This window comes from Melanotaenia boesemani, chromosome 11 (genome assembly GCF_017639745.1).
Source record: "Melanotaenia boesemani isolate fMelBoe1 chromosome 11, fMelBoe1.pri, whole genome shotgun sequence".
NCBI lineage: Eukaryota > Metazoa > Chordata > Actinopteri > Atheriniformes > Melanotaeniidae > Melanotaenia > Melanotaenia boesemani.
In genome coordinates this window covers 27311941-27336441 of record NC_055692.1, presented here as the reverse complement: position 1 = coordinate 27336441, position 24501 = coordinate 27311941, and the positions used below count along the sequence as shown (strand labels likewise).

The window sequence follows — 24501 nt, the reverse complement described above, 5'->3', positions numbered from 1 at the left end:
AGCGGCAGACCCACGGCCCACCACCCCCAGGCCCGCCCAGCCCCCCCCCCCCCCCACAAGTGCACTTAACTCCGCCCCAACCACACACAGAAACACATGCACACACCTATTTCCTTGCACACTCCCACTCATCCTAACTCACATATGCCCTCTCAGCCCCACCCAAAAAATTTAAACACTCGCACAGCATCCAACCCTCCCACTCTCACTCCCCAGACACACCCCCACTCATCCTAATACATGCATACGCACGCACACAAATATACTCCCCCATTCACACAAACATCCAAAGTATAGACACACACACACAACATACAAGCATCCCTGTCTCACACCCCAGCACCTCCTCCTATAATCCCCCGAATCCCACTCAGCCCTCCTTCAAACCCCTACACCCCCCCTGCCCCCGGGCCATACCCTGGGTCCCAGGGTGTCAACCAGACACCAGGGCATGCACCAACCCACACCACGGCAGCACATCCAGGCAGGCCCAGACCCCAGGCACATACGGAGCCCACCACCCCAGAGGGAGGAGGACCACCCCCGGGCACCAGAGCCCAGAACCCCCGCCCAGCCCGCCCCAGAATAGCCCGGCCACCCGGCCCAGGACCGACGCCCACCAACCCAGGCACCACCAGTGGCCTCACCCCCCGCCACGAGGCGACTCCAACCGCTGGCCCCCACAGCCTCCGATGGGGCCAGACCCAGATCCACCCCCACCGCAGAGCAGCCCGGTCCCGCACCACGGGCAACCACAAAGAACCCGCAACCACCAGTCACTCCCGGCCATTTCTCAAACCCCCATAGCAACGAGGTCACAGTCCTTCACCTACATTAAGTGATGGAACTAAGCACAGGGGACCAGAAGGAATGAGATTCAGCCAAATAGTTCTTTGAGGAGGCAGACATTGTCTCACTACTGATGTGGTCAACTAAGAGATTCCTAAACTGCTGAATACACAGATTATTTTTGTTTTTCCAGTTCACAAGGATAGTTTTCTTTGCGATGCATAATGCTGTGTGTATCATGTGTGCAGAGTTAATTGCCATATTAATGTCACCTAAGTCACCTAGTAGACATAGTGCGGGGATTGTAGGAATATTACATTTAAACCATGTTGACATGTCCACACATACCTGAAGCCAGAACCTGCGGACAGCTGTGCAGGACCACAAGGCATGGAGGTAGTTGTCTGGTGTGTTTTCATTGCAGTGTGTGCAGATGTTTGATTGTGACAGACCTATCCTGAACATCCTTTGTCCTGTATAATGAGTTCTATGCAGAATTTTGAATTCTATTAGTTGCATATTTGAATTTTTAGTCATTTTAAAGGTGTTTAAACATATTTGTGACCATTTATCTTTATTAAAGTTACTGGATAAGTCACCCTCCCATTTTGAAGTTGGAAGACAGATTGAGTCTTCTAGTTTAGATAATAGTCTATATGTTTTTGATAATAGCTTTGGGGCATTGAGATTCATGAATTCTGCCACCCTAATAGGTAGCTGTAAGTTTAATTGATTAATGGTATATTTTTTACATATAATAGATTTAAGCTGGTGATATTCTAAAAATGTTTTGCTACTGATTCCATATTGTGAAGTGAGAATATTAAATGATAAGAAGTTTCCATTTTCTATTATATGTTCTAACTGTTTTATTCCTTTATTTTTCCATTGAGTAAAATTGATAAGCTTTTTGTTTTGCAGGATGTCAGGGTTGTTCCAGAGGGGTGTAAACTTACATGGAAAAAGTGAGGATTTGGTTATTTTTAGAAAATCCCACCAAGCCACTAAGGAGGAACTGATATTGATGCTTTTAAAACACTTATGTGTTTTGATGGTTGAGCTGATGAATGGCAGGTCAGAGATAAACACATCCTCACACAATGCTTGCTCTACATCTAACCATGTTTCATCCAGACTGCTAGGTTTAAGCCATTTGGAGATATACTGCAGCTTGTTAGCTAAGAAAACATGATTAAAGTCGGGTAGCTCCAATCCGCCTCTATCTTTAGTCTGTTGTAAAGTTTTTAGACTGATACGTGATGGCTTATTTTTCCATAAAAATTTAGATATATGTGAGTCCAGTGACTTAAACCAACTGGAGGATGGTTTAGTGGGTATCATTGAAAACAGGTAGTTTACTTTAGATAGAACCATCATTTTAACTGTGGCGACCCTCCCCATGAGTGATATGGGTAAGTGCCTCCACCGTGAGAGATCATCCTCTATTGCTTTAAGTAGCTGGACATAATTTAGCTTTGTTAGTTCTGATAACCTGGGGGAAATGTTTATGCCTAGATATCTAATGTTTCCAGACTGTATTGTAGTATTGGGTATGTTTTGTAGGTCACAGTTGATGGGCATAATAATAGTCTTAGACCAGTTAATAGAGTAGTCAGATATTGATGAGAATGTGTTAATAAGTGTGATTGTCTGGGGGAGAGACGTCGGTGAGTTCTGGAGAAAAAGTAATACGTCATCAGCATAAAGACTTATCTTGTGTTCTATATTTTTGGCATGGATTCCTTTAATCTCTTTATTTTGTCTTATGGCAGCAGCTAGGGGTTCAATAAAAATAGCAAAGAGTGATGGAGAAAGCGGGCAGCCCTGTCTGGTGCCTCTCTGCAAACAGAAGCTTGGAGAGGTTTGATCATTGGTCTTCACACATGCATTTGGGTTGTTATATAATATCTTTATCCAATCTATGAAAGATGACCCAAACCCAAATTTGTTTAACGTTGCAAATAAAAATTTCCAGTTTACTCGGTCAAACGCTTTTTCTGCGTCTAAAGAAATTACTGTGGATTCCAGATTATGTAGAGTAGAATAATCTATGATGTTAATTAATCTACGCATGTTAGTAGAGGAATGTCTACCTTTAATAAAGCCTGTTTGGTCAGGATGTATTATTAGAGGGGTTATTTTTTCTATTCTTCTGGCCAAAGCTTTGCTAATTATTTTGAGATCTACATTTATTAATGAAATTGGACGGTAACTGGATGGAAGTGTCGGGTCTTTACCTGGTTTTAATAGTAGAGTAATATTGGCTAGGTTCACATTTGAAGGTATTTTTTGTTTTTCCTTTATTTCTAATATATTGTAGAAAGTGGGTGCCAGCATTGTCCAGAATTCTTTGTAGAATTCTGCTGGGTAACCATCTGGACCTGGAGCTTTATTGTTGGGCATATGCTGCAGAGCTTCTTGGAGTTCGCCGACTGAAAGGGGGGAATCCAAGACCATTTTATCTTCATGTTTTAATTTAGGAAGATTGATGTTACTAAGAAATTTATCAATATTGTCATCTGTTGTAGTTAGTTGTGATGTATATAATGTTTTATAGAATTCTTTGAAAGTGTTATTTATCTTGTCAGGGTCGTGGCTGATGTTTCCTTCTGGATCTCTGACAGAGGAGATGGTTGTTTTCTCCTTATTTGTTTTTAACTGATTAGCCAGGAACCTTCCAGATTTGTTGCCATGCTCAAAATTCTCCAAGCGAAGTCTTTGCACCAAGAACTGCGTCTTTTTATCTATTATTTCATTAAATTCAAGTTTAGCTTTCCTTATAGCATTTAGTGTGTGTTCTTCTAGGGAGACATGGTAAGCGTCCTTTAAAGATTTAATTCTGAGTTCTAACTCTGAAATTCTCAAAGTTTCCTTCTTTTTCTTATGAGAAGAAAAGGAAATTATTGTCCCTCTCATTTACTGCTTTTCCTGCTTCCCAAAGAACACACGCTGAAGTTTCTGGCAAGTCGTTATTTTCTAGATATAAGGACCATTCTCTTTTGAAGTAGCTGATAAACTCAGGATCTTTAAGTAATGACGTATTAAATCTCCAGTTTCTAGTTGCTGGTTTATTGCTCTTACTTCTCAGAGTGAATGATACTGGTGAGTGATCACTAATGCTAATGGGATGGATTTTTATTTCTGACATGTCATTCATCAGCGAGCTGCTAGTTATATATATATATATATTACTAGCCAAGATCCACTTTCCAGCCAAATAAGGTTAATCTCAGTCTTGATAACTTTAAACACACACAATGCCCACGAGCTATCTGAGCCATTATGAAGCCATTCAAGTTACTTTATGAAGTCTGTCTCACTTTCACAACAGTCCAATCAATCTTTCCAAGAAACTCATGTGTGGTCTGTTTTTTCTTGATGACATTTATTAAAATCACCTGGAACTCCTTTCAGAGGTAATGACTGATTGTTTCCTTTTTTTTTTGTTTGTTTGTTTGTTTGTTTTTTATCTTTCTTTCTTTTTCCTTTCGATCCCAGTATTCATAACCACCTGGGCCAGACCTTGAGGCATCTGGTCATAATCTCCCTGTTGCAAGGAGAAAAGAGCTAATTAAAGTCAGGCAGTACCAGCAGCTATGCAGGAGCAGGACATAATTACACTTCACTTGGTCCTCACTTCATCTCAAGCAGAGCTACTACTGTGCAATAAAAGCTTGCACTTTATGTATAGTTCCTTTGTTTTCATTAGTTTTATACAATACAAGTTCTAAATGAATGACTTGCATTACATTAATCTTAAGAGTAAAAACAGCCAGCCAGTTAAGTCCATGTACATTTTGACTGTTTGTTACAGGATTAAATCCAAATGAGCATAAATTAAATTAAAATAAAATAAAAACATTTTTGTTTTCTAAAGGTATGGATTTAATACAAGTTTCTTGTAGACTAATGTAAACCTAAAATCAGTGCTGGCAGAAAAGATATTACAACTGTAGTATATTTTCTTTTGTTTCTTTTTCCATTTCTATTAAAAAATAAAAATAAAAAAAAAAAAAAAAAAAAGAAAGACCTCTCACATTATGACTGCTTCTGTGGGCCACAATCACCTTAACCTGAACAGGGATAAGTGGTTAAAGAAAGTAGGGAGTGATCGGACAGGCAGAACACAAAGAATGTTTCTACAGCTATGATGGGATGTGTTTGAAGCTGCAGTCATTCTAGAGGATATTTCTATCAGTATACAGAATTCTGCTGTGATTGTATACTACAGCACTTTTATGGATAACAAATTAGTAACAATAAATGTCAGGAAGTTTCCCAACAAGAAACACTAAAAAACAGTCAGGTATGTCATATGCAACGTGCTTGCTCCACTGAATTTACATCTGGCAGTGAGACTGAGTAGAAATCTGAGAAGTACTGGCAGAAAAGACCATTACAGAGAAGCTGGATGGTTTCTGTTTCACTGCTGAGTCCAGGGCTTGCAGCACATCATGGACTACAAGAGCAGCTCCAGCACCACCAGTACCACAGACAGGATTCCTGATGACCTCAGCACATTCTACATGCTTCAAACACCCCCACTGGTTGTCTCATTAGCCCAGGTAAACAAAGCTCTGAGGAGGATCAACCCCCACAAAGCTACAAGGCAAGACAACATACCTGGAAGTGTCCTCAGATCATGTGCCACTGAGCTGACAGACATTCTCGCCTCCATACTAAAGCTCTCGCTCAGCCAGAGAACTGTTCCCTCCTGCTTTAAAACCACTACCATTGTTTTCCTCCCCAAGAAGAACCCAGCCACCTGCTTAAATCACTACAGGCCAGTAGCACTCACTCCAATCATTACGAAGTGCTTTGAGAGAGTGATGCTGGCCCGCCCACATTCAGAGCGGCACACTGGACACACTGGGCCCCCTGCAGTACGCCTACTGGCCCAACAGGTCTGCCTCAGATGGTATTGCATCAGGCTTGCACACCGCCCTCTCACACCTGGAGAACACACACTAGTGCATCAGGATGCTCCTTACTGATATTACTACATTCATCCCCCACAGCTCACCCACAAACTATTTTCCCTTGGATTGCACCCCCTCCTATGTGACTGGCTGCTGGACTCTCTGATTTGCAGGCCTCAGGCTGTTAGGATAGGAAACAGGAGTTCAGCCAGCATCATCACGAACATGATGCGATAGGTCAGACAGGCAATGGTTTCTGAACCCCACGGTGCAGACACAGAGCAACCAATAGACAGAGGATGATCAAATAGAAAGGGTTTAATAAGGACTTGAGCTGAACAGTTCAATCCACGTTCAAGATCCATTGACCACAGTGGTTCGCTGCTGACTGAACGGGCGGACGGGCAGGCAGAGCGGGGCATGAAGTTGGTAGGAGCTGGTGACAAGGGAGTGGATCGGAGCAGGGGAAAACAGTCCAGAAGGTTGGCAAGGCAGACAGGACTGACAGGATCCAAGGCACCAGGAGTCTAGACACAAGACAGAAGTTCTAAAACATGAATTGAATCAAGCTGAGAACTAGAAAGGCCACGATATACCAGATGGGTAACTGGACGATCCGGCGAGGAATGTAGAAAGGTCCGATGTTTAAGTACTGTGATGGTTTGATTGGTGGATGAGGTCCTGGTGTGGAGATCAGCCCAGGTGAGGTGATTGCTGCCTTGGTAGCTCTCCTGGCCAGGAACAGACATGACACACAAGACAGACAGAGGGAGCCAGACGCACACACTAGGGTAATCCAGGGAAACACACATACAGGTGAGACAGACAGGAACCCTAACAGAACATTGTCACACCTTAGATGTGTATCCTCAGTCTTGCCATCTCTGCAGCACTTCTACCGACGCAGAGTCCACAGAAGGGCTGCCTCCATCATCAAAAACTGCACCCACCCCCAATACAGACTGTTCATCCTCCTCCCCTCAAGTTGGAGGTGCAGGACTCTGAAGTGCAGGACATCCACACTTAAAAACGCTTTCTTTCCCTCTGTCATCAGACTCCTTATGTCTACAATAGCCATGCTGACTGTGTACAGCATCTCTTTATGCACTTATATAAACATTTATCACAATGTTCATCCCTGACAGTTTTGCACATTTAACATCTTACTTATCTCAGGTAGTTTTGCACATGCTGTGTGCCATCTACCTGTGACAGTTGGCACAATAACACAGATGTTGCGCATTTATGTTCTCTTTATAATAGTAGCGTTTTTATGCTTTTGCCATTTTTAATTTTTAAATCTTTGTTTTGGCTGTTGTAATTTAGTTCAATTATTTTATTTTATTTTTCAATTTGTATACTTCTACTTTTAGACTCATTTTAATTCTTGTGGTATTCAGTGTGAATAGCAAAGTAAGATTTTTGTTGTACAGATAAACCTGTTTCTTTTGTGATTTTTCTAATTAGGCCCAAAAACTGTTCCTGAGTGTTAATGATATCTGTAAATGGTAAGTTTAGCATCTAATCTAAGCTGCCATGTTTATGGGAGCAGCTTTATTATCTTGAAGCACTGTTCATAACGGTAAAACTGCAGGTAACTCAGAGAAAAGACTCATCTCCAGCTCCTTTTTCCCTTTTTTCTGAAGGAAAACCTTGATGTTCAGACTTGTGGTGGGCCATACAATAATCTTTATGCACTCACTCTATTCTTTTTCAGCAAACTTAATCAGCCTGGTGTCTAAAGATGACTAAGGCCTGGTACACACATAATGATTTTTTTAATATTATGAGATTTTTTTATCTGGTCGAGACCTCACACGTGAAGATAAAAAAAATCAGTTTTGATCGTACTGTGTGTGGTGTGCTCTGAAAATGTAATCACAAAACAACACACACATAACGATGCTGTCCCGCAACTGATCTACAGTCTAGTCCTCCGACCCGGACAAACGCTGAAACGTAGAAGAAGAACCATAGCAACAACTGGCAAAAAACATATTAACAATCGGAAAACACAACACACAGCATGGAAGTGGACATATAGGACGAGGGAATGATGGTGGTCTTGGGACTATTGTTAATAGAAAAAGCCAGAACTGAAAAAAATAAACACGGACTTTATTTACTTCCTTCTCCCCAGCCAGCTTGCTCTTTGATTGACTATATTCCGTGCCACGTCACCATCCACACAGTCACAATGCACGAGTCGTCGGCGTTCTTCAGAAATCGGCACTGAAATATTAAACATGTTCAATTTTCCGAATTGTCGGCTACGACCCGTTTCAGAGCGGATTAACGGGACAAATCGGCTCGTAACACACCACAGACCAAATCATAATTAGTCAGGGAAATCTCACGATGATCGGACGTTTGCCGTCCGAGGTCGGGATGAGGCAAAATCGGGACAAAAACAATCCAAATATCGTTGTGTGTGTACCAGGCCTAAGGCATTTTTAATCAATAGATTCACATTAACCAAGAATCATCAAACTGGTGATAACTACAGGAAGTGCACCACCAAACGTCATCACTTTCTCAGCTGATGATAAGCTGCTAAAGCATGGACAATTACTTTTCTTTTTAAAGAAATAACCTTTATATGGAAAACATTCTAACATAAATACATGTCAGACACACCAGGTGTAAAATACATGAATATTAACTATAGAAACAAATTCAACTTATAACAGTTATAATAGTTACTATAGCTTATGCTGAAAAATTCCAGAGAAGTTTTGCTTCTCTCACTATTTAGTATTTCTGTTGCACCTGTGCAACCTGCCAAATAGAATAAAATTTACAGTGACTTTAGTGTCATATTCATCAAAGTCAGCATGTGAAAGTCACTGACGTGTTTTTGCAATTTTCCTCTGGGATAAATAAATAATTTTTTATTTCATTTCAACTTAACGTGGTTTTAATAATATAACGAATGTTGCTATATTAGTGTGTAAAACTTAAAAAATGTGTTAAAGTTTCAGGTTTGTGGTTTAATTCTAACTATGTTTATTGCTTAAAGCAGGACTGATGATGTTTTTGTTTTTTTTTCCTTTTTTTGTCTTGGAACCTCTAAATTTGCATTTATAAAATGCAACACCTCTGAACATGCTAGATTCAACACAACTCAGTTATTTTATTAGAAGGCTGATTGCAGCTATTTTTATAGTAGGATAAAAAATTTAAGGTGAGGTCTGATATTTTAAATGTGTCACAGATAAAAAGACAACAGAGAAAGATTATTCTGCTGTTTTTCATTTTGTGTTTTTGTAAGAAAAGAGGGGAAAAAAAGGACATGGATTGTTTTTTTGTTTGTTTTTGTTTTGTTTTTTTTTATTTGTGCTGCTCTAGATTGAATCCCATAACAAACTGAAATTATATACAAACCCATTTGCCAGTTGATGAAAACTGAGATGTGAACATGTATACTTGCTGATTGAATAAGAGTTTGAATGCTTTTTTGGATCCCTTGTCTTATTTCTCATGCTTTATTAAGTTTCTGTTTCCCGCAAACTTATAAAAAAAAAAAAAGAAAGAAAAGTTTGAAATTGTGCAGACACAAATGATAATGGCAGTCGATTGATGGGATATATTAAAAGAGCAAGGACAGCTATTGAAATTGAATGTGCACTGTAGCCAGATTTTTTGTGCTTTGCTGGCTTCATTTGTTGCTGAAGTTAATTTAACCACTGAAACCCCCCTGATCTCTGGTACTCTGTTTAAGCTCATTAGGAACCATTTATGATTGGGCTTTAGAGTATGAATGGTTGCATTGTATGGAACAGTCTGACTTTGCATGAAGCATGAACACTAAAGTGTAATGCATTTGTTATTACTGACATGAAATTTCTTGAAATAGAATCTGAAACGCTTATAAGCCATCACTACAGCAACTATAAATGTCGTAGAGCAAAGAAAAACTTCTACAGTTGATATTCATGTTGTGTTGAACAAAAAAGAGAATAATTACACCACTAGAAATTTGCAGCTTACTTGTTCATGCATTGAACAATTGTTTTCCCCACCCTCAAACTCAGCCTGGTATAAAACAACAGCATTTTGTTCCACTGGTGACGCTTGATCTTGTTTCAGTTGTTTAATTTCAATAGTCTGTTTATTAACTTGACATGGCACAGTGGTCCGCTCCAAATGATACCTCACAAAACCAAGTCACCTTAATAACACAGTGGCAGTGCTGCTTGAGTGGCAGCAGAGAAAGTGCCAATCTCAATTTTGATGCTCAACCCCTTTTTCTTTTTGTTCAGGGACAGAAATTAATCTTAATAATTCAATATATCACAACTAATGTCATTTAACCTATATGAAGTAAAGTAAACTGATTATATGATAAGTTTTCTTCTGCTGGGTATTTCAGATAAATACTATGACTTCTACATATTTCTGTGTATTATTGTTCCAAATCAACCTACCAGTTTAATGTTGTGATGTAATTTGATATTAAATCTTAATCATATATTTATTGCCATACTTTTACTTAAACTGCCCTTTTATAAAAAAGATTATGATTAATATATCTAAGTCTGGCTGCTAACTAAGATACAATAATAAGCACAGTAAAATCATGTTTTTTTTTTTTTTGTTGTTGTTGGTTTTTGGGTTTTTTTATGCCGCCCACTTCTCTCAAATTCTAATCTCTTTATTTTCAGATGTTTGTTTAAAGAAAACAGGTTAATAAAAAAATTAAAATAATCAAGATGAGCTAGTAAACATTACTTCAGGTGGCACAGTGACAGGTGCAGCTTAAAAACATTAGGTAGATGCAGTTAGATGTCATCTTTGGTTTATTTTGAACAGCTGCCACACTGATACAGAACATGGACATTTTAACACAGCTGATTACCTCACAAGCCATCTGGATTTATGGGCACAAAAGGATTCAGAGAGGGCTGACAGGCTCCAGATGTGTTAGTTTGATAAGGGTGCGATGTCTCATATTAACAAATGTCTCTGTAATCATACACTGCATGTCACATATGTGAGAATATTTGGTCATCCAGAAAATATTTGTTCTCCCACTTTGGAGCCTGAGAAATCATTTAACTACTAATTTACTTGGGTATTAGATCCAACTTTTTTGACACAGAATTGCTGAAAAGATGTGCTCATAAAGTCCATAAATATCATTTAATACCTTTTTAAGTGACTGTGTGTTAACTTCATACTAGATTATTTTTGACATTCCTGGGATGATGTCCTAGGATAAACATTTTAACTTCAAATAAAGAGTTCTCTATCTGAAATTAATAAACATTTATCTCTACATGTTCCTTGCTTTACAACTCTAGAACAATTTATTCACGAGCACAGAGCAGGTATGCTGCTCCAGACTCTTCTGGAAAGCACATTTCTTGTTGATGGTGTTTATTGGCAGCTTTCTAAATGAATGTAATGTGATGATTAGCAAGTCAAAAGAAGTTAAGCCTTTGGAAACAGCAATGCTATCTAAAATGATATCATAGTCTATAAAGTAAATATCATTCTTTTACATATTAGAGTTGGTGATGTTTTTAGGTGGTTTCAACACAGCAATATTTAGATCACACAGTTTATTTCTTGAACGTGTTTGCCACGTAACAGCCGAGCATATCTCAGTTGTGCATGGATTAGACTCCACCCCCTGGCTGCAGCCCTCTGCAGAGAAAGCAGTCACCTTGAAAAGGACACGGACATCGTTATGAGTGGCAGCCATCTGTGGACAGCAGCCACTCTGGCACTTTCAAAATCAACAGCGTGCCCATGTCAATCAAGCTGAAAATGACAGTGTGCGCTCACCATATGGGAGCTCTTTCCAACAAACTGAGTCATTCCAAAGATGAAGCCCAGTCAAGTCTCTGAGTGAGTCTAATGTTACACTTCAGCAAATGAAAGATGATGAATGTGAAAAATTACTGGATAAAAGCCATAATGAGGAAGACTGGACAAGGCCCAACATATTAACCAATCTGGTCCTTCCATATGGCACAGTTTCTTCAACCTAAAAATAAAGAAGGTAAATTTAGAGGTTTGAGTAGATTCTAGACAAAGCTTGTCCAGGAATCTTGATCTTGACTCGTAACTTGTTCTTCACCCATTTCGCAGTTTGCTCAGACATTAGCGCCCCTCCTACAGGACTGATTGTTTCTCTCACCACAGCACAGAACTGTAACATGAGGATCCATCTGCTCTTCATCAATATATTCGATGTAATGGTAACTATAGCGCTGAATATCGATTGAGTGTTGTCTCTTCCAGTGCCTGCATTATTTAGTGGTTGAATCAATGTGTTCAGGCTTAATAGACTCAGGTTTACTTACTCCATTGTTCATTACTGTATGTTCCAACATGAATCTGTGTTTGGGAGAAAGACAAATGAGAATAGATGCAGCTGTAAAAGGCTCAGACCGGGTGTTGTTCCAGGAATTACAGCAGCTTCAGCAGGACTTACTGCCAACATATGGAAAAATGGAACTGCTCTGCATATGCTTTGTAGCATGGTGGAATTTATCTTTAGGTATGCATCACATCTGCCTGGATTATAAAAAGTGTTTATGATTTGCATTTATGCATCAATGCGCGCCTGTCTTTCATAATTCACACTTAATATTGTCTTGTTGTCTCTTCTAGTCCTGCTGAGCTAGGCAATATCCATAAGAGATTCTGTGTTTGGAAAAGCATACTTTATGTTTACTGTTTAACAAAGGCATGTAGCATATTGCATTGCCTAAGATGCCTTGGAAAAATTACATGACTTCCTGAGCATATAATCATACACCAGAGAGTTTGGTGCCACTTTGGTGTTCAGGGCCAGAGGGATTGGTAATTAGACAAGCCTCATAATTTTAACTGTCATTGATGTGAATCTTAAACTTAATTAAAATCTTTTTCAAGAGCAACTGCAGATACTCCCTCGTTAACCGGAGCACATTATGACATTGCAATTAAGAACATTTCATGTGAATTCTGCTTTCCACATCCTTCCACGATTCAAGACAATTGAATTATTTGGAGAGACAAGCTGTCTCCGTGGACTGCATCCTCACAGGAAACACAGGAACAACTGACAAGGAGACTGACCCACCCCATACATTATCAGAGTATTAGTTAATCTGTTCATGCAGGTGCCTCTGTTGAATGTCCGACTCTGGTTGAAAAGTTGAAATGATCTGACAGGGCTGAAGTATTTGAGGAGTACTAGCTTGCACTGATTTGGCTGCATCAACAAATTGGCAGGAATATCAAAGATGAGGGGCAGCAACTGGGTGGAATAAGCTTTTGACAGGCAAAGTTAAAAGGGCCTCGGCATCCATCACTCTCTCCATCAACACCCTCTGTACTATAGATGTATGAACTGGAGAGGAAGGAAAGGAAGGTGTGAAATGAAGTGATGTACCTTAGGAATTCTGACTCTTATCCAGCCAAGACAGAAGTCTCCAACACTTTGAAGCATCATTCATCTTCACAGATAGACTTCAATGGATGGAAAAGGATGAGGGGAGCATGTATGTATGTCGGTCTAACCTTTTGATGCTTATTAATGTCATTGAAGCATTACATGTGTGGTCAGAAGCTTGAAAATGTGGTATATATTTGCCAAATGCTATGGCTAATGCACCGATATGGCTGTGTGAACAATGCACGTGAGATGACAGAAAATTGAGTGCACATGTGTAAGTGTATTAAGAAAAGCATCAAAGTAAAATATAATAAGTGAGTCTGTAGTTCTCTTTGTGCTTATATTTCATCTCGCTTCATTACGATCCAGTTCAAAACCATTCTCTGGAATCCTTAATTTAAATTCATTATAAATCACATTAGTCTAGTTCATTTTAACGGTTTTTATATTAAACCGATTCAAAATAAGTTGCCCTGGACACAGAAACCAACAGATCACATCTATTTGGTTCAATCCCCCATCCTGATCATGTACAAGTATGTGGAGAGGAAAACTACCTTTTATAAAAGGAAGAAAGCCAAATTAAAAACAACTTGCCATCTGTCTCAGCCAGTTGGGGCAGCAGACGACGGCAAAGAAGGGTCAACAATAACTATAACTCTTGTCCTAGAATCTGCTCAGGACAAAAAAAAAAAAAAAAGAGAGAAACACAATTAATGACAATAATAATATAATATATTTATACATATACATAGAGAGTAAAGAGAGAAGAGTACAAAGACGTACTTAAGAGTACTTCTGTAGCACCACTCTATGTTTCCACTCTAGAATGGCAATTTTAAATCCAGCTTAAGCCAGTTCTAACAACAAACATTATCCAAAAGGAAAGTTTTGAGCCTAATCTTAAAGGTAGAGAAGGGTTCTGCTTCCTGAAGCCAAACTGGGAGCTGGTTCCATGACAGAAGTGCCTGATAATATTCTGTCTCTTATTTTACTTTTAGAAACCCTATGAACCACACTCTAATTAGCTAGAGGCTTTTCAGAGTTTTTTTTTTTTTTTGTTTGTTTTTTTTTGACAGCCCAATAATAAAGAAATGCTTCCATCCAATCTCAAAGTAATAAATTGCATAACTAGTTTTTTTCTGAATCACTCAGGATCTTCTTACTTTTGGAAATTAGTGTAAGATTTTCTTAAGACATGGAAAAAATACCAAAATCACGACCTAAGAAGAATAGTCGTAGGAGTAGTGTCTTCAGAGGACGTATGCTGGGAATTTGCTCTATTTATATAAAGCTAAAGTACAATGAATTTATTAGTGTACTTATGCTTACTGTTAAAAGTAATTTGTTGGTTAGGTGTTAGTGGTCTTCTTGAAAATGACCTGCTGGTCATGTACTATTAAAAGCTTACAGATCTTGAAATTAGAAAAATGTAAATAAACATTGAATAAGCTCCACATATGTTGACAGTTTTTCTAGCTATTTAGAGGGAAAAATTGAAAAGGAAAATCCCTTCCCTTCATTTGTCATATTATCTTAATTGCAAGATATAAGCTTATACTCTTGTTAGCCTGCACCCCAATCAACATTTCTTTTCACGTTTTTAAACGGCTGAAACTTCTTTTGCAATATTATCCTTAAAACAAAACGTCCCATGAGTATAGAGATTGCAAAGAGAAGAGCTTGTCAATTAGAAACAGGGGCATGTAGAATTCCCCAGACATTACTGAGAGCACAGTGTGTGCACATGTGGACCCATTTTTCCAAGTTAATTGTGAAAATTTCCATTTAAACTGCAATGAAGTCATGCACACAGGTCTACGCTGGAATCCACATAAAACTGGAAGATAAGAAATGACTGGTAATGTTTTTAGACACTGGATAGGACAGAATACTCAGATGTGTACTCAAGGAGAGCTGCTTGATTAATGAAAGTCCACACTCCATTTTGAATGCATTAGTCACACTTCAAGATGATTATTTGTCCAGACTTTAAAATGTTACTACCCTGCAAACTGGGCCTATAATTAAACATCTACAAGATAAAAAAGTAGTAGTTGTTGGGTTAAAGAAGTTTCAGTTTCCATTTCACACTTACATTTGCAGAATAATAAAGAAACAAGTTTTGAAATTAAAATGAAAAGCTATATTGAGTTAAGACCCAATAACTCCACAGCAGTAAATATCTTCAGCTCTATTTTTCATCAGCCAAGTGGCAAAGAACATGTAACATTAATACACTGTAGAGCACAAAAATCCTAGCATTTCTGAACTTTGAAAACATTTTTTAAATAAAAAAAAGTATGTTCAATTAAAACATCAAAAGTAATTATGATAAATATCAAGACATTTTTTAACTTATCAACATGCTTGTAATGTCACTTTCGACTAGGAAACGAAAACTAGGAACCAGTTTTAAAAAACATAAATAAAAAGGCATCCATACATCCAGTGGCTCAGTTGGAAGCTAACAGATAAACTCAGTTATGTTTGAGATTTAATTAAATTCTCATATTTCTTCACACCTATTGGTTACTGTATGTTGCTGAGGTGCAACAGTCATGTGCAGAGAATAACCAAGGAAGGTAAAGATGAATAATGCAACAGTCATCTGGGCAAACTGTTTGTAAAAGATTGATTTCCTACAGAAACATAGAGCTGTCACCCAAGTAAATGATAGTTAATTGTAAAAACATGAAACATATCATGTTAAACTTATCATATCATGATACCCCCCCCCCCCCCAACAATAAATGAATACCATTAAGATTTTATAAATTAGGAGTGTTGGTTCTTGTTGTACAGTCTTGCAGAATATGCATGATATGTTTGTCAGCAAAACACCTGCTGAGGGCCACTCTAGCCAGATAGTTTGAAGCCAAATAGCTCAGGCAGCAGGTGGTTTGAACAGTTTTGATTAGTTTTGCAGGTCTGACTACTTTAACGTTTAGGAAGTCCTTGAGTAATTCCAGTCTGAGCAACCCCCTTTCCTATTGCTTTTATCAAGTGTTGTTTTTCACCTGCATGACATTATTTTCCTCATGCAAATGTATTCGAAGTAGGCAGTAAAATCCAACACCTGTCTGCATGTTCATCATAAGCCTCTACATGCTGTATTTTCTGCATTTATTGGCTGTGCTGTGTAATGGTGTAGACTGAAGCATGTTTACTGCTGTTAATAGCTTTTATGCTGATGTTTTCTGTATCCTCATGGCGCTTATTAGGCAAATGGTCCAGCTGCAATTAACTAACTGCATGTACAGAGACAATTAAATTAGATTAGCAATTACATTACCACTACATCAAAGATCTCTATGTTAAGTGCTTCCATTTAATAGTGCAGACTGAATTTTCATTTAGGGTCACCTCCAGATGGACTTTTCAAAAATGCCATCTTGAGGACTAGTGTGTAGGTTGTCATAAGAGGTAGTAGATAAAGCTATTTTATTTGGTATTTAAATTTAGTCATATTATCATATTACTTGAATATTTAAAAGCACACTCTCATAATTGTAGCATATTTTCCATCTTCATTTTCACTCCAAGATTAATTGTCTGCTCTTTCAATTCTTGTGTTTTACACATCAGAACAAAATAAAGTAAGTACTTGTTCTATTTTTTATTATTGTTCTTTATTGGACTTAAATATTTGATGTGCTAACTAAGGTTCGAGTCTGAGATGTCACAACCTAAGAGTCTGAGAACTTTTTTTTTTTTAAGTTCCTCTGATCATTGTGAGCTGTCGTTGGGCTGAATCTGTATGGACATTTACTTCTGGGCCAATCAGCAACTGTCCTGAATGTTCTCACTTTATGGATGATCTTTCTCTATGTAGAATGATGGGCTCCAAATTGTTTGGGAATGGCCTTGAAACCCTTCCCAGATCGATGGGCAGCAGCAGTTGCTTTTCTAAGATCATTGTTCTCTTTTCTCCTTGGCATTTTGTTAACAAACACCTCAAATGCTCTAGACCAGCAAACTGCCAAAACCTCTGCTTTCATAAAGGTGCTCACACTTGTAATAATCAAGTAATCAATTGCATTTGATTAGCAGATCCTGGCTGCTACTGACCCTCAGAATTTCTATTGCAGCACTGAGGATGTACTTTTTTTCTCATATGCTTCTGCATTTTGGCTTAACTTTTGTAAAACAAAAGATAGCACAGTGTAAATTGTAATGTGTTTTTGTCCACTGAAGAAAGAAAATTAGAAAATACAGCAACATTTTGTTTGTTATAGAACAACTCATTGAGTTAGTATACATTATATGATAATAAAACAAAATCTTTTACATCAAATATTTTATGTCATTAGTGGTCCTTGCTAAGTATTCAGCATTGAGGGCATGTGGTTTGATTTGTTTTGCTAAGTCTTTGTCATAACTCATGTTTGTGAGCATGCATGCCACAGGAAAAAGTCACAATCAGTCTTGGAATGTAATGCACCTTTTTAGTCAGTAATCTGCTTTGCACCACCAGTTTTGTCTCCACATCATCCGATCAGTAATTCCTTCATGCTTGAAGAAATGTTTAATCAACACTGATGATCCTCAATGGCAGAGGTGACTCCCTGCACATGTCTTGCACCGGCTTAGTCGCTGTTAAATCAAGGAAGAAATGTACCTTAACCTCCCTCAACCTTTCCCCTCTTCTGTTCTGTGGTGATTAGCCTCACAGCTAGCTAGGCAGTCTTAAACTTAGACAATGAAGGTTACATTGGAAATAGATATCTGTTGCATTGGCACTGTCATTCTGCTCTGATATATATTTCAATTGTACGAGAAAGGCCTGTAAATTGTATCCAGAAGTTAAAATGAATGTCAACATTACTTATAAAAAATGACTGCTGCATTGCTCCAAAGAATTGTAAATTTAGTCCAACAAACAGCACAAGATTGATAAATACTGATGAGCTGTTGTTTGTTCTTGTTACTTTGTTTTCTAGCTAACTCTTCTGCCTCCCACATATTCTGTCTTAATGCTCATCTGAAGTCAACAACCAAAAAAATAAATAAATCTGTAGTGTTTTATTGGCACCTTATAGAATCAATAAGAATTTCTTTGTATACAGATTATGATAATCAACAACAATCCAGTCTGAAAGGAACTGCCTGCTCCAGTTTCTCTGTGTCTAATCTTAGCCAGTTAGAACCAGTTTTATTGATGAATAATGCCTCAAATCGACAGGGAAATTCCTAAAACAGTATGTCGTTTCAGTGGTTGATTTATAGCAGACGTACCCAAGTTCAGTCTTCGAGATTTACTATCCTGCAGCTTTTAAATGATTCCCTTCTCCAGTGCACCTGAATCAAATGTTCATTCCCAGGTCTCTGCAGGGCTGACTGACATGGGGATGAGGGAATTCAGCCATTTGATTCAGGTGAAGGGTTTAATCTAAAAGTTGAATCACACTTGGGCACCCTTGATTAATAGTTTCATTAAAAAAGCTTGCATAACATAATGTCATTGATTGCGTCAGTTTTTTTGTCACTGTATATAAGCTTCAACAACAGGTAGGAGGTTTTCACAAATAAAAGTGTCAAAACAGTGTCAAAAAATACACTTTGGTATTATGGTCCTTTATGGAGACAATATGAAATTTCTTACAAAGTGACTAATGTAGTAAATGCAGTAAAAATCCATATCTGCAGTTGTCCACTTAGGCTTATAGTGTACTTTTAAAAGTTGGATGCAAATAAGAAAATAATTGGTCTTCCCTTCTGAAAATGATAAAGGAAATTTGCTTTTGCAGTTTGCCAGCTGCTAACTGCAATTACACACATACAATAAACCATAAGTGCTCTACACACACATTTATGAGCAGTTAACACATAAAGAGTATCTTCACATTTTCTATCACACACCATTTATCCATGTTTCCTGGGTTGAATCAATAAGGAAACCAAAGAAAGGCGGCATTATAAAGAGCTTACTGTGTTTCCAAAGGTGATGGGTGGGATCTGTAGGGACTAAAAATCCAATACATTTGTATTGCACATACACCCACACAAAGGCCCTAATCACAAAGGCAGATGGGAGAAAAAACTTCACTTGTCATGTGGCAGTGGCAAAGCAGATGAAACCAATTCCAAATGGATTTTTTCAGGCCAGGGTCATTGCAGTGAAAATGAGGGTTTAGTCAGTCAATGGAGGTGTTGGAGCTCAGGTCAGTACTAGCAGACTCCTTCACCACTGATACAGACGAAGCAACAGCGGTATAAGTATAGTATTATAGAAACATGTAAATTAAGTAGCACTAGTTAGGTAGAGTCTCATGTGTACTCTGAACTTGGCCACATGGCTCAAGGCACACTGATTCAAGTTGATACAATTTTCTGTGATAAACAGATTTGGGTTATTTTTGCTGTCATAAAAGTGCATGTCATATCTAAACAATGTAGGCAATAAAACTGAATTAAAGACAGTTAGTTTGTAGATATATTGTATGTGTATTGACATATCACTGCCTTCCCAAAATGTCTTTGATTAATGTTTTCTTTTCTGAAACATCCCTAAAAATGCTGTGATCAGACTGACTCTGCTAAAACCCACTTATGTGTCCCACACACTTGTTCTGTTGTGCTATAAAACCCTACTGTTCTATTAGAAAACACAGTGTGAGTCAATGTTTTTCTGGTTGACATGTTCCCTTGTTAAAATGAAAATGGACACTGTGTGGTAGTTTATTCTGAGATAATCCTACATGCTGCCGTTTCAGACAGAAACACTTTACAAGTATAAATATGAGAATGCCAAAAATCTTATTAAGAAAAAAAAAAAAGCACCTGGTCTGGATCTCTGTGACAAACCAAATAAAGCACGATTCTCACAGTATATTAAGTTTTTTTTTTTTTTTTTTTTTTCATTAATTGGCACTTTCAAAGCCCAATAGCTTTTCTTTTCTTTTCTTTTCTTTTCACAGGATATACAACTCTAAATATGATTATTGTGCAGATGCTTTAAACCAGAAGCTATTTTTACCTCCAGGTTATTCAATCAAAACCATCAGTTTAACACAGGTTTCCCCATTTTTTGCATGTAACTGAGAGAATGGTTTTCCAACATTATTCCCCTTGAACACCATGCTGTGGGGTCAGGGAGAAGTTAATGGATGGGAACATCTGTTACACGTTGTGGAGAGGGTCATTGACAGACTGTAGGCAGTTAAAGCGGTGGCAGTTTGTACGGGTGGAGGGACATTAGCGTATGCTGTACGGCATACCGGTGACGTGTCAGAATTTAACCACTGGGCCACCTTCCCACAGTATGGTAGAGATTTGCAGAGTTGTAGGCTGTTTGTCAAAAGAGGGCGTTGTTTTTGCAGAGAGTTCATTTTTCTTTCTGCACTATGAGAAATGACTGTTTTGCTCCCATGTGACTCCCTGACTCCATTTCCTTACCTTGAGCACATAGTCAAGGGTCACAAAATCCTGCAGTCTGCAATCAATCAAGTACTTTCTTCTGTGACTGATGTTTTTAAAGATGACATTTATGTAGTGCCTGGTTTTATATAAACCCCCTGTGCCACATGCACAACGTTCCTGGTATCAGGGCTTTCTGGTTGTCATAGGTAACTCTCTGAGGGCTGCATTGATGAGAAGAAGGCTTACTAATCCATTTTTTATAGACTTCAAAAAAAAAGAAGAAGAAAAAAAAAGATAATAATGATAAATACATTATTGACTCCTAAATGCAGCATCCAAAAAAATGTATGGTATGTTAAAAAGATTTACAGTGACTCCATCCATATAATTTTCTGCATCCATCTCTTTGTTTACAGTTTGTTTACACTGCGTTTGTGCTCATTTAGATATGTTCATTATTGTGCAGTAGTTGGTTTCTGTGATATATATCTGAAGACACTTATTTGACCTTTCTCCCTGCCAGTATTTACATTTGTTTTTAATAGTGGGAGCATGCATATTAATATATGTGTGCTTTCATTCTGCAAGTCCTCTACTGAGTCATCAGAGCTACAGTAAGAAATCAATGAAGTGTCAAACGTATTCACTGGCTACTATTTTTCTGCAAGGTTGCATTATGTCAACAAAGGCAAATAATGAAAGGAGCTTGTACTATAACCTTCAGTCACTGAAGTTAATATTTTATTAGATTTATGCTATGAGGCAGATAAATTTCTGCAGTTAAATAGCTGTTATTAGAATGAGTTGAAAGTAACACAAGCCACAGTTCAATTTAACATGAAAATTAAAAAGCAAAGCAAAATATTTTAAAAAGGAAAAGAGGGATTTGGTTTAACATGTGTTTTGTTAGATTTTGCCATTAAATTAATAAACTGTTATTAATATTAATAAAAATAGATGTAAACACAGAGATATGGAGATGTCATGACATTGATTGGTTTGATGATGCATCAAACACTGTAGGTAATACAGAGGAATGTGCTTCAGAGTGGGCCTATAGCATCAGATTATGGGTGTACATACTGTCTCCATCAACCCCATTATTCTCATTTGATTTCTGATTTCCAAAGTTTAATAGTGTGGAGATCAAATTGTAGAAATATTAAAAGCAATAGTCCAGTAACAGCAGCTGGCTTTAATCTTAATGTTTTTAGTCTTTGGTTTGAATCAGAATGACCTTTTTTCCCAGTGTTGCTATTATATATATTTTTGCTACTTGCATTCTCATTATGTATTTAATAAGCTTGTTGCATAAAAGTTTATATATATTTTACAAACTCTCCTCTTCTCTGGTGTTTAGGTGTGGCAGTGTGGAGGGAGCATGGAAGTCCTGCCATGTGCCAGAGTGGCCCATATCGAGCGCACCAAGAAGCCCTACAACAATGACATAGATTACTACGCTAAGCGCAATGCCTTACGAGCAGCTGAGGTGTGGATGGACGAATACAAATCTCATGTCTACATGGCCTGGAACATTCCCATGAACGTAAGACTTTCCTACAGTCTCTGAGCTCTCTATGCCTCCTTTCCTCACATCACATGTGCAGCCCACGTGTCCAGAGACACTGTTCAATAAAAATTCAAAATTTAGATTTTATCCCACTTGACCTTCACGCTGGCAACAAGTAGAGTGAGAAAAGAGTTGAATCTCAGTCCAATCAGATGAGAGAGATGAACCAAATGAAAGAGGTGAGCCTCATGTCTAATCAAGATTTTCAGGCACATCTGTTTAGCGTAATTGCTTTCAAGGGTTTTTTGAGATGGGCTGCAAAATAGTAAACAGCTGCTTTCATTAATAAAGAGCTTAATATTGAATCCTAATTAGTTCCTCAGCCACACAAAAAGAAGTGATTGTCAATGGACACCAGTGAAAGCCTGTAAATGCTGCCCAAAACAAAAACACTTAACAAAATAATAACCCCTCTGTGGCAGTTGAACTCAGCTCTGATATGCTGCTGATATGTCACCTTAAAATGCAGCAGAGATCCTCATAAGCGAGCTCGGTGCTGGCAGGGAAAGGTGGCTGTACGTGTGCAGCATGTATGAGGAGGAGGCAGGTGACAAACTGGCCAGTCCTTGAGTGTTATTACAAACACAGTGGCATGGCATGTTATTACCCTAGCTGTCCTGCGGTTCAGAGTTATTTTGTGTACTGTAAAGACCTAACGCTACTAATCCCCCCTCCAAACCCACCCATACACACTCATGGATTCTTGTTATTGTCAAAGGTACCTGCTGAGAGCACAATTACTTTGGATGGGGAAGGCTTTATGATTCTCCACAGTGGGCAGCCTTAAGTCCAAAAAACATCTCATTGAAATTGAATGCATTTGTTAGAGTTACTTTATGGTTGGAGGAAAAAGAGGCAACCATTTCCAGTTAGAATTCATTTTCAACACATAAGGGAAGCAAAATCAACAGCTGATGATGGAAACAACTTTGCCTGGAAACAGTGTAAATAAGGCAGCTTTTGTGTGTGTGTTTGTCTTTGCCTTCATTGCTATAGGAGGACCTATGTTCTTTTTATACGCATGCAGTGTATATTAGCAGTGACTTTACAGAATGTGTTTATTTGCAGATTTATTCACATTAAAGCAGCACACTTCATATGCAAATATTGATATCCATGTGTGTGTGAGAGTGTGTATCTGGCTTTAGGCACTTCAGCTATTAGGCATTCCCCCAATCAATCTGGAAAACGTCCTCCATAATACAGGCATGGCCGTGAGGGCTCATAATTAAGCAGCTGATTAGAATTTGCTCAGCACAGATCATGTGTAATGAAGGAACAATGAAGGTCCCACATGACAGGTGCATCTATCTATCGCTTAACTGAATACTGATTGCATCCACTCTGCACCTTAATGGTCTTGCACCTTGCATTTCTCCAGTAGTTTTTTTATTTTTATTTTCATTGTTTCATACCATTTGTTGACAGAACCCTGGGGTTGATTTTGGGGATGTCTCGGAGCGCTTGGCCCTACGGAAAAGGCTGCAGTGTCGGAGTTTTCGCTGGTACCTTGAACATGTCTACCCAGAGATGCGGATCTACAACAACACCATCACATATGGCGAGGTGAGGGAAGTACTTGCACATATTCAGCCTTATCATCATCTGTTCTCTTTTGTTGATATATTATGGAGTGGAATTATATTTAAAGAGGATCCAAACACAGATGCTAAGCAATGGATTTTGAGTTCTGAGTCACATCTCCCTTACAAATATATCTAGAAGGTTGTTATCTGGCTTAGTTTGCACAAAACCATTTTTAAGTAAGCATCAGTTAAATGAAATCTGATATGTGCAGATAAATAGCTAGATATTATCAAAGTGACAGACCCACATTCTCTTTATCAAACACATAACACATGAAAGAAAAATAAAAAAAAGATTTAATTGTAGACTTTGTGAAATCACTACACAGAAATATTATGATGAATTTTAATTTACACTTATTTGTTTTCCATTCCAACTTGATTGCTTTGGGCTTGGATGTAAACTCAGCACAGCAGGGAAGGAAAACAAGCTTATGGCCGGATAAAGGATTGAGCTCGTTCCTGAGTCAGACACTATTCAGAGACATGCTGAAATCCACCATTTTTTCCTTATATCACTTTCAAAAGGGAAAACACTGGAATAATCAAGTCAGCCCTGCATGTCAGCAGACATCAGAAGTGATTTAAAAATTTATCAGAGCTGTGTGAATTTACACCTTCCCCTTGTTTCCCCTGTCGCCTGTTTTGGCTCTGGCATCCAGCTAATAGATTCTTCAGAGTGGCATCCACTTAAGTGGCACTATTTAAAATCTGTCGACAAGCTGGGAAGCGGTTACCTTGTGTTGCCACACAGCCGCCCAGCAGAAGTAAGTCTCATCTGTCAGTGAGCATCAGCGCCTCGCTCAGCCAAGCTGACCAGACTGGCCAAGTGGAACCTTCCCTGACAACAGCATGATAGATGTGTCACAACCTGGAAATAAAGCC

The 24501-nt window shown here is 38.3% G+C and overlaps 1 protein-coding gene across 1 annotated transcript in view; it reads left to right on the top strand.

The window, feature by feature from the left end:
* Window positions 1-24501, top strand: part of galnt9 (polypeptide N-acetylgalactosaminyltransferase 9) — a 108615-nt gene that overhangs the window by 69791 nt on the left and 14323 nt on the right. The window contains exons 7-8 of the mRNA XM_042000469.1: window positions 21821-22006; window positions 23459-23596. Coding sequence (XP_041856403.1) covers window positions 21821-22006; window positions 23459-23596 — 324 coding nt within the window. The remainder of the gene's footprint in view (window positions 1-21820; window positions 22007-23458; window positions 23597-24501) is intronic.